This window comes from Myotis davidii, unplaced genomic scaffold, assembly GCF_000327345.1.
Source record: "Myotis davidii unplaced genomic scaffold, ASM32734v1 scaffold1197, whole genome shotgun sequence".
NCBI lineage: Eukaryota > Metazoa > Chordata > Mammalia > Chiroptera > Vespertilionidae > Myotis > Myotis davidii.
In genome coordinates this window covers 15,972-27,902 of record NW_006288118.1, presented here as the reverse complement: position 1 = coordinate 27,902, position 11,931 = coordinate 15,972, and the positions used below count along the sequence as shown (strand labels likewise).

General features: G+C 35.0%; 1 protein-coding gene across 1 annotated transcript in view; it reads left to right on the top strand.

Moving 5' to 3' along the window:
* LOC102766725 (palmitoyltransferase ZDHHC15) overlaps positions 1 to 11,529 on the top strand; it is a gene marked incomplete at its 5' end in the record, with an annotated part of 26,502 nt that extends 14,973 nt beyond the window's left edge. Inside the window, 5 exons of the mRNA XM_015561454.1 lie at positions 1,949 to 2,018; positions 3,936 to 3,968; positions 4,817 to 4,937; positions 9,672 to 9,804; positions 11,399 to 11,529. Of these exons, the coding sequence (XP_015416940.1) occupies positions 1,949 to 2,018; positions 3,936 to 3,968; positions 4,817 to 4,937; positions 9,672 to 9,804; positions 11,399 to 11,529 (488 nt within the window). The remainder of the gene's footprint in view (positions 1 to 1,948; positions 2,019 to 3,935; positions 3,969 to 4,816; positions 4,938 to 9,671; positions 9,805 to 11,398) is intronic.
* Between the last annotated feature and the right edge of the window lie 402 nt (positions 11,530 to 11,931).

The following is an 11,931-nucleotide window of genomic DNA, read 5'->3' as shown; positions in this document are numbered from 1 at the left end:
GCAGAGAAAGATAAATAGCACATGATCTCACTCACTTGTGGACTATAATGAACAACATAAACGGATGAACAAAAAACAGATCGAGGGACAGAGAAGCATCGATCAGATGCTCAAACCTCAGAGGGAAGGTAAGGGAGGGTGTGGGTAAGGGAGAGAGATCAACCAAAGGACTTGTATGCATGCATATAAGCATAAGCGATGGATGCAGACAACAGGGGATGAGGGTGAGGGCAAGACTGGGGGATGAGGGGACAATGGGGGAATAAAGACACATTTGTAATACCTTAACCAATAAAAAGTTAAAAAAAAATAAAAAATAAAATAACAAACAATCTTAAAAGATCAAAAAAAATTATCTTATATATTAAAAGGCTAATATGCAAGTAGACCAACTGGCAGAACAACCAGTTGCTATGATGTGCACTGACCACCAGGGCAGATGCTCACATATGTAATACCCTTTGTAATTAAAAAAAAATTAAAAAAAAATAAAAAAATAAAAAATAAAATAACAAACAATCTTAAAAGATCAAAAAAAATTATCTTATATATTAAAAGGCTAATATGCAAGTAGACCAACTGGCAGAACAACCAGTTGCTATGATGTGCACTGACCACCAGGGGGCAGATGCTAATGCAGGGGGAGCATAGTTCAGCCAGAAGTCGGGCTCACCTTTCTCGCCTCTGTGGCAGCGTTAAGGACCCTTCGGGGGTTGTCCACCTGCAGGCTTAGGCCTGCTCCCCCAGGCTGTGAGAGAGTGCAGGCTGGGCTGAGGGCCCTCCCTACCAGTGCATGAATGTCATGCACCAGGCCTCTAGTATTGCAATAACTATGTATGGTTTCAGCTAGGCACTAGAATTATCTAGGTAATTCCTTTGTAAGGTATATAAATATCTGATAACTATGGTGTACACCTGAAAGAAATATAATATGGTATGTTAGCTATAATTGAAAAAAAAGTTTAAAAAGAAAATGCCTCTTATTTAAGGGAAATAAGAAAGGAAGGAGGAAGGGGGGAAATGATTTTGATATGGGAGTTACAGAGTGAAGAGAACAATAAACTATGGGGTCAGAAAACTTGTACTGGTCACAGCCCTGCCACTTACTCATTGTGTGGCCTTGTATAATTCACTTGGTTTGACTCAGGTCTTTACTTCCTTTATCTATGAAATAGTCACTTGAATTATTTTTTCTACAATGTCTCTTCTATTTCCCAAATAGTTATTCTAAGAACCACTATATTTTCTATGCTTTAGGAATTTTATCTACCTCATAGAATAATAAAATGTCTGAAAACAGAAGATAAAATATGAATCCTAGTTTTCAGATAGGAGAGTTAAAGTAAACAGAGGCTAAATAATTTTCCCAAGATCACTCAAACAGTTGACAGTATAGTTTGTCATGTAACACAACATCTTATGATATGAAAACTTTCCCCCTTACCTTCATTCCCATAAAGGTACTTTCAAGATTGATACAATAGGGTACACTTTCTCTCTCTCTTAAGTATGCTTGAGCACTTCCTCACCCCCTACTTTCTCCAGGACTCTCTCTCTCTCTCTCTCTCTCTCTCTCTCTCTCTATTCCCCCTTTCTTCCCTGTGCATACATTTGTGCACACTCTCTCTCCTAATCTCCAAAGGACCTTCTTTTGCCTCTGTATCTTGTTTCCTGAGCCTGTGCAGCCCAGCTGGCTCACCTTTCTTACTTCTGTGACTTTCTAAATGAACTTTTGTTTGTATTTGAAAAAAAAAAAGATTGATACAATAGGAAAAAAACATACATACTACAATTCTCTTATGCAATTTGCCTTTTGCCTGATAACTTGAAATGAGTTTGCCTACCTGTAATCTATATATATATATAGCAAGCCATTCAGATAAGCTAGGAAGATAGATGGTATCACATTGAGCTCTAATCAGTGCTAACCATCTTATTTTTCCTATAGCTGTAAGATTCTGTGACCAGTGCCATTTGATCAAGCCAGATCGCTGCCACCACTGTTCTGTCTGTGCTATGTAAGTGACAGCTATATTTTCCCTGGACTAAGCTTTGCAATTGATGGTTGCCAAGACAACAATGTGACTGATCTTAACATGTAACCATTCCTAGATAAGAGCATTTCCTTTCAATTATAATGAGCACATGCCAAACACACTCATAGAAATGATAATTCAAACTATTCTAAAGATAGGAAAGAAAAATAAAGTCTCATTTAAAAAATAAACATTTTAGCCCTACCTAGTTTGGCTCAGTGAACAGAGCATTGGCTTGCAGACAGAAGGGTCCCAGGTTTGATTCTGGTAAAGGGCACATACCTCAGTTGCAGGCTCAACTTGGGAGGCAACCAATTGATGTGTCTCTCTCACATTGATGTTTCTCTTTCTCTGTCCCTCCACCTCCCATCATTCTCTCTAAAAATCAATGGGAAAATATCATCAGGTGAGGATTAAAAAATAATAATAAATAAACATTTTATTTTAGAACAGTTTTAGATGAATAGAATTATTCTATATAATAAAAGGCTAATATGAAAATTGACCAAACGGCAGAACGACCAGTTACTATGATGTGCACTGACCACTAGTGGCCAGACCGTCAATGCAGGAGCTGCCCCATGGTGGTCAGAAGCAGGGCAGTGCCTAGGACCCCTTGGGGCCTGGCAGGTGGACATCCCCTGAGGGGTCCCGGACTGTGAGATGGCACAGGCCAGGCTGAAGGGACCCCCCTCTTCCCATTGCACAAATGTCATACACCAGACCTCTAGTTGTAAAGATAATTCTCATAAGTCTCACACAGTTTTCCTATTATTAACAGCTTATATTAATATGATAAATTTGTTACAATTAATGAAGAAATATTTATACATTATTTTGGACTTAAATCCATACTCTATTCAGATTTCCCGTAATGTTCTTTTTCTGTTCCAAGATTCCATTCAGGACACCATATTACATTTATTTGCCATGTCTCCTAAGGTTCCTCTTAGATGTGATACTTTCTCAGAATGTACTTTCTTTTATGTAACCTTAACAGCTTTTAGGATTGTCAGGTATTTTGTAGAATATATTTTAGCTGAAATTTTTCTGATATTTTTCTTTAAATTAGACTTGGGTAGTGTGTTTTGGGGAGGAAAACCATAGAGGTAAAGTACCATGCTCATTATATCATACCTAGAGTACATAATATAAACATGACATCATTGTAATGTTAGTCTTGATCATCGGGGTGAGGTAGTGTTTGTCAGATTTCTCAATTATCAAGTTACTCTTGCCAGCCAGTGTGGTTCAGTGGTTGAGCATGACCTATATACTAGGATGTCATGATTCGATTCTGGTCAGGGCACATGCCCAGGTTGTAGGTTCAATCCCCAGTAGGGAGGAAGCTGATCAATGATTCTCTCTCATCACTGATGCTTCATTCTCTTTACATTTTGTATTATAACTCAGTACTACATTGTTTTGTTACTCTAATTGTTCCAGCTTTGTAAAACCACACTTTTATGTTAATTAGGTATCATCTTCATATCTTTCTTCTTGGGTGCTTATTCCACTTGTATTTATCTTACCCTTGATTCAAACACAGATGTAGCCACATAGTTTCTTCCATAGTTTTAATTAACTATATATTGAGCAAAATGAAGGGCAATATCCTAGACCTATTCTCTGTATCAATATCCTAGATTTCCCAACCACTTTTATAGATTAAACTTTTAGGCATGCAACTTGTTGCCAGCATGATCCTATAAATTGTTGTGCTTGGCGAATACAAGGAATAACTGAGAACACAATAGTCTTAGTGTAGCTATAGTGGAAATCTAGGAATGAGTGTACTGATACCATGTAAAAGTACTGGTGAGAAATTGACTTAAATTATGAGATTTTGCTTCATTTCCATAGCCCTACTTATCACACTATATTTTGCTCCCTTTTTAGGTGTGTTTTAAAAATGGACCATCACTGCCCTTGGTAAGGCCCTTTTATTTTATTCTTTCCTCCAAAAAGAGTCTCTTAATATGCCTACTTTAGTAAGCACAGTTGTAACATGCCTATTTCTGCTATTCACTGAGCTCTTATTTGTGTGAGGGACAGGAGGCTTAACATTCTAAAGCAAGAATAAATATACGATAAAAAGTATGGTTGTGAATTCTTGGGGTCACAAAGCTAATGGTCTTTTGTCGATTAGCTTTAACAATTAGTCATAGTAATGGAATAAAGCACAAATAGTTCTTCATTTTGACATTATACAATCAGTATTGTTTTTGTTTTTTGTTTGTTTTTTTGCTGTCTTGATGTTTACTTGGCTCTTAACAAGTAGGCTACTGTTTAACTGAGTAAACAATGTTACATTTTACACATTTTGCCTTTGGCCCTCCTAGTCAGCCAATAACCAAATTAAAATACTGTAAATTGTTAGCATCAGCAATTCTCCAAATTTTCGGTCTGATCTAGAGAACCAGTCTGAAATCATCTAACTACAAAGAGAACATGCCACACTGTACTAAATGTAGCTGCTGAGATTTTAATAGGTTTTCAGCATCCAAGATCTAAGTTTGATTGGGTGTGTCAGGAACCAGTTCAAAACAATTAGATTGGCCAGGTGTCTGTCCCTGTGGATGAAAGGAATAACAAGTGTGATGTTAACTTGCTTTTCTAGTTTGTTCCTCTTATGGGAATTTTATTTCTGTTGAATTTCTACACAACACATAATGAAACAGTAGGAGCAACATACTTCCATTGCTTAATTCACTTATGTATCAGTGTGCTCTCAATAAATGGGTCCTGATTTCAAATTAGTTTTTCTTTTCTTTTTTTAGGGTTAATAATTGCATTGGATTTTCCAACTATAAATTCTTCCTTCAGTTCTTAGGTTATTCTGTTCTCTACTGCCTGTACATTGCTACAACGGTCTTCAGCTATTTCATCAAATACTGGAGAGTAAGTTAAAAAATCCTGAATTCCATGCCCCCCCCTCAAAAAAAAACAAAACACAGAAACACACACATACTCCAGTCTGTGACATTGTTTGCCTTATTTTTTAATACATTTTGAAATAACTAATATGGAAATAACCATAAGGGAAAGCACCAAAAGCAAGTTTCCCATGTTGAATATTCTGAGATTCAGGAGCTGTTATTTAAATATTCCTATTTTAAAAGTTCCTGTCGGCCTAACTGGTTTGGCTCAGTGGATAGAGCATCGGCCTGTGGACTGAAAGGTCCCAGGTTCGATTCCAGTCAAGGGCATGTACCTTGGTTGTGGGCACATCCCCAGTAGGGGGTGTGCAGGAGGCAGCTGATCGATGTTTCTCTCCCATCAATGTTTCTAACTATCTATCCCTCTCCCTTCCTCTCTATAGAAAATCAATAAAATATACTAAAAATAAATTTAAAAAAAGTTCCTGTCATATATGAGAATATTTTTAAGGCCTTCTAGAACCTAACCTCTTGATTCTTACTAATTCTTTACAATGTACTTCTCTTGTCAAGCTTTAAAAAGTCACATGTTACCAATTATAGACTTGACAAATGTTGAAACAAATTCTAAATCCTTAGATTCCTAAGAAAAAGCATAACAAAGTACTCCCTCATTGTTAGAAAAATACTTTCTAATTCCTTGTTCAAAGGAGAGTTGCAAAATTCCTACAGGGAAAGAAAGACACATTAACTTATCTTCACATATTACCAAAATGAGATGAGGAGTCTTATTTGAACTTTGTATAACAAACACTGGGATTCTAATACTGGCTCTGTTAGCTGCTTTATAGGCTCATTAACAAAATCAAGTGAAACAGTTGTTGGAAATACTCTGCCTTTCAAAATCTGATTCCGATAATTATAATGAAATCTAAAGAAATCCTACTTTCATCTTTCTTCTACTTGAAGATATCCATCATAACCCATCTATTTCCAAAATAATTGAATGTAGATTTTCAGTTTACATATGTGTACCAGTTCTGGCAGCAATATAATGAAATATTTTGTTTTGTTTCATGCCAATGGACTCCGGAAGACATTACCTCCATACAACTCTAGTATACTTACTAAGATATCATAAGGTTCCATAAAGAGGATTGTCCAACCTGAACCTGAATAACAAAAGACAGATGTAGACAGAGCTACTAGTTATTATTTTAGGAATTGCACAAGAGCCTGTACAACAAGAATATCTTACCTCAAGCAGAGAGGTAAAGCAGCAGGGAAAAAACATGAATCCTGTGACCAGAATATGGATTATAATAAACTGGGGGGCACAGCAGTGAGACTCTAGGTAGCTGAGAAGATTTTAATTGTTAAATAGTGATTCACCCCTAGTAGTGCTTTCCACTCCTCCTTCCACTTGCTTAATCAATTCGGATATTTAATAATATTAATAATCGGAAATAATATAATGGGTATAAAATTCTTCAACTCAGAGATACAAAAATACAAACAGAAATGAAGTTTTCTCATCAATTTTGTATTTTCCCCAAATATAAAATGCTTCACCATCTTGGTATTTCTTCATTGGTCCCTTTCCACAACACAGGATCTCCTATCAATTGCTCAGGTTTCTATGATATGTTTGGCATTTTATTCACACACTATGCTACTACCCTGAAAGTAAAGAAAATAACTGCATCCAATTCATTAGGCAAAATGTCAGCCTTGGTCTTCACTACTGACTTTACTTGGCTCAACACAGTAGTCTACTGTTTAACTGAGTAAACAATGTTACATTTTACACATTTTGCATTTGGCCCTCCTAGTCAGCCAATAATCAAATTAAAAAATGTCAGCCAGGTACCATATGCTTTTTTTAAAAACTCTTGAAAGTTAATAGTTGGACATGAATCAATCACCAGAAATATGTCAGTATTCACAAGCAACATCAGGAATGAACATAGACTTGTCCTTTCCTATGCCCTCGTTTCGTCTCTACAATATACTAGCTTCTGCCTGACATATGTGAGAGAGGTGATTAAACTTATTTTGTCTTGCACTCATAATGAAAAAGACATTCAAATAAATGATTCTTTGCAGTTTCTCCAGCTAGAGAGCACTTTGATGTGGGCTAGGGATGGCTTTCTCAGTGTAAATTGAGTCTCCCTTAAAATGAAATGTAAACACTGCCATTTATTATTTTTTCTTTATTTTATTTTTTCCATCACCATTTAGCCCCTCTATACCCTCTTTTGCCTCCATCCACCCCTCTCCCCCCCACAATCACCATACCACCCTGAAAACTTATCTGACATTTATTTTAAAAGCTATGTATCAAGAAAGCTAGCTGTGCTCCTAAGAACAGCAACATCTATTTGTATGGTACTTTACTATTTTCAAAGCACTTTTATATCTAGTATGTCATTTTATCCTCACCACAGCCTTGTGAAGTAGACAAAGCAGGAATTGTTAGTCTCATTTACAGATGATAAAACTGTGGCTCATAGTGGTTAGGTGACATGTTCCGGATTATCCAGCTTATAAATTTCAAAATCAGTATTGAATCTGACTCAAAGCCCATTGACCTTAAACATGGTACCATGTCGTACTGTCCATTATAGTCCTGCTGTGGAAAAACTCTAGCACATTCAGAATGAAGAATTCAGAAGACCATCACATTTGTCTCTCCCATTAATATTAACTTAAAGAGTAGCTGCTTTGTTAGGAAAAATTAGTAACTTACATCTCCCATTTTGGGCCATGAATCTCCTCGTAGAGGCTATGAATTATTTTAGAACCTAGAAAATAAGTATTATTCCACTAGTATTCCCCTGAAATGTTTCTGGTGGTTGAGTAATTTAGCTTGGTTATCTTCTGAGAAGTTAATTTTGAACATAGGGCCATCATCTTCTAACAAAAAAAAGTTAAGTATTAAGTACTTTATCAAGAGACAATACAGTAGATAGGATTTGGAAGACACAAGAGAGTCCTATAAGAGTACTTAGAGCAGGGAAAGATTTTCAGCTATATTTTCCAGGGTGTGAACTGACTTTATATCACTCCCTCTTGCACAGTTATTTATTTCCCATTTAAACATAAAAGGTAAGAATGAAAATAAATGAGTTTTAAAAGCTTTAAAAAACATATTCAAAAAGTAGAGATGTGAAATAAAAACCCAGCCAGGTAAAAACCCCTACAAACTGATATATTTGTTTCCTATAAATTCAAAACAAAACAAGCAAAAAGCAATCAAATTCAGTTTGGATGCTTAGGCCAAGAAGAATCATTTCAAAAGGGAGCAAATTTTATTCCGCTTTCACCCAGCCCACCTCTCATATGGAAGCATCTCACTGGCTTACTTCCCCTTATCTTTAGCCTTCAAACACACACAGGAAGATTTCCAATATTTCTTCACATCAAAATGAATAAAAATCTCCTCTAAGAGAAGAAGTAAATTGGTACTACCTAAATTTCCCAAGTTTTTCCCAGCCTTAACTTTCTTCTTCTAAGCTAGAGTAGAACCAGATCCTAATGTAAGGTCCACTTTGAGAATTAGCTTTAACTTTATCACTTGAGATCATTTGTAAATATTTCAAAATAATTCATCAAGCCTAAACAATGATCAGCAAGAAAAGGAAGGGATAAAGGAAAGTCATTACCATAACTGCTCACTCAAAAATTGAATTTTTTTCTAAGATTATCTATAGAAGACAAAATGTTATGAGCTGTGCATGCTATAGAACTTTAAAAAATTCATTTTGGTTTAGGGCTGCATATTTTTAAAAAACTGGTGCCACATGGAGAATAAGATGTCCCAACTAACTAGAAAAATATTTAGCTACCTGCTTTTAAATTATCCTGTCAAATCTGCTTAATTTTACAGTCTAAACAGTAATTTTACAGGATGTAGTATATCAGCACATCATACTTCAGCTATAAAAAACAAACACACACAATCAGACAAAATTTGTAGTAGCTTTAAAATCAGTTCATGACTTATGAGCAGAACATTTTAAAAATTCTACCGATGTGGCCAAAACCGGTTTGGCTCAGTGGATAGAGCGTCGGCCTGCGGACTGAAAGGTCCCAGGTTCGATTCCGGTCAAGGGCATGTACCTTGTTTGCGGGCACATCCACAGTGGGGAGTGTGCAGGAGGCAGCTGGTCAATGTTTCTCTCTCATCGATGTTTCTGACTCTCTATCTCTCTCCTTTCCTCTCTGTAAAAACTCAATAAAATATATTTAAAAAAAATTTCTACCTATGTGTTTTAACTTCCTACATATATCATAATGACATTTTTAAACACACATATGCACCCAAGAAAATATGACATATAAAGTATTCCAGAGTAACCCACCTTGAGATAAGAGGATGAACCATATGATCTCAAAATTACCTCTAGTTAGTGATTCATGATTTAGAAACTAATTTTAAAACTAAGACATTGCATACCAATTAAGGACTAAGTATACTCTTTAAAAATTATCTTTTTCTAATTGGTACATTATATGCTATATTTTAGAGTGACCTGCACTTAAGCAAGAATCCATATTAGGCTTTGTAAGCTGAAAGCATATCTATAAGAGGCATGGTCATCAAAAGAAAAAAATTTTCTACAAATTTTACAAAATCTACTTTTTATTTACAGCTAGACATTTTAAACATATGAAAAATTACTAATCTTTATAGAAAAACTAACCAATCCTTACAACTTTAATCTTTCGTTTCTGTTTATTATTTCTTTTCTAGGGGGAATTACCCAGTGTTCGCTCTAAGTTCCATGTCCTTTTTCTCCTATTTGTGGCCTGCATGTTTTTTGTCAGCCTTGTGATTCTCTTTGGTTACCATTGTTGGCTTGTCAGCAGAAATAAAACCACCTTAGGTAAGACGGGATATTAAGACTACAAAAAAAGTGTTAATGTATATCACAGTGACCTGTGGATTATTCCCAAGAAAGAGAAAAACTTCCAGTGAAGCATTTTAACTGCAGTGACATTCATTTCCCCCTGTTGAGATAAATGCAAACAAGTTTTACCAAACAGGAGAGCCATGGTGAATGAAGCTTACATAGGGAAGAGAACATTAGTGAAAGAAACCTCACACAAAACCAAAAATGACCACTGTTCTTTATAGTTCATTTTGGGTAATAGCTCTCTCGATTTACAGCTTGAATTTTTTATAAGTGTTCACATGAGGAAATGAAGGAAAGAATCAGTACAGAAGGGAATACCAGAAGTTGGAGGTAAAAGTCAATAAAAATAGAAGAAGATAACTTAATGAGCACATCCAAAAGTAGAGTCCTAAGAAAGAACTCAAGCTAAAAAAAAAATTGAATATCTACAATCATCAAGGAGCTGTGTAGGGAGTGTGTGTGTGAGATGAACACATTGAACAAGTGAGTTTCTAGAAAATGAATATAGTAAATTAACTTTTTTCTGTCTATTATTCTATACTCTGGTTTGTTGTTTGAAGAACTATATTTCTGATTGATTCCAGTGCAACAATTTTTTTTTATCTATGGTGAAAGAAATATTTATATTGTATGCAAACCAATTCATGACAAGTGAAGAGAAAGTGTCAAAATGTTGAATGGTTAGCTAAAATAGATTTGAAGAAAGTTTAGTACAAAGTCAATTATACTTTTTAAACTCATTTGTTAATTACACTAACAGGAAAGAAGGTATTTGCACTCATTTTCCAAACCAAATATATATGTATCACTTAGTTGCTAGGGTGGTAGATTAGCACTTTTGGCTTAGACATGCTGCAAATTAGAAAAGAATTAAAAGCTTCATGATAAAAGAGTCTGAAAACAAAGAACAAATAGGAAATGACCAGATGCAGTCAGAGCCCATCAGTAAAAGTATTTGTTTAATGAAATAAATGTGTTTGAATATAATACACACTAATATGGTTAAATTTCTCTTAGCCTTTAAGTCTGCTTATAGTTTACCCATTCACATTTTTTTTTTTCTGGAATAAAATTCAGCTTACATTGTGTGCTTCAGTGTGAACATCTTCCTTTCTGAAATGTTTCAAAACCAAACAAATGTTATTACTATCTCTTTATGTTATTGCTTTGGTCCCAGTTCTAAAGATGGAGATTGTTTGGCTGTTGTTGCCAATAAAATTTAAATAAAGTGCTGTTAAATCTATTATTTCACTCCTTACATGCAGCACGACAAAATTATATTATGCCCATGGCTACTTAATTTTTCTACCATTATTTATTTTTTCTGCCTTTTTTTTAAATAAAAAAGAGTACCAATTCTTTGTGTTTAATAACAAACTTACTTTGTGTTAAGTGGTTAAAATAGTTTTTACTAAGTAAATAAGAATGAAAGGCCTATGCTACCACAGCAGAAAGGTATCATAACCAATTCTCATTGATGGATAACTGTAAAATCATGACTTTCCTGAATTTTTTTTTCCTTTTGTCTTCTTCCTCTTTTATTCAACTCCCCTACATGCCCCAGAGGCCTTCTGTACTCCAGTGTTTATAAGTGGTCCAAAGAAAAATGGGTTCAACCTTGGCTTCATCAAAAATATCCAGCAGGTGTTTGGAGACAACAAGAAGTTCTGGTTAATACCTATTGGGTCCAGGTAGGTAATTATTACACTGAAATAAGTTGATGCTGGAACATACCTTGAAGTAACAGATTCAATTTTTATTTTAAAATGCAGCCGGTATCAGTGCAATATAAAATTTTATTCCCTAAGTTTTTTATTTCTAAGTTAGCAAAGACAAATCATGAGGTAAGGGTATGATAAAATAAGCATTTTCATGCCATTTTCTTTTTGTGACAGTGTAAACTGGTACCATTCTTTTATAAATGAATTTGGTAATATGTACTTAAAAATCCTAAGAATCTACAAAGGCATTGTCCTAATAATTCCATTTCTGAGAATCTATTATAAAGACAGAGACAAACTAGATACAAAAATGTTAGTCACAGCAATAATTAGGATACAACTTAAAGCCTGGCAATATGAGAAAAAAAATATATAT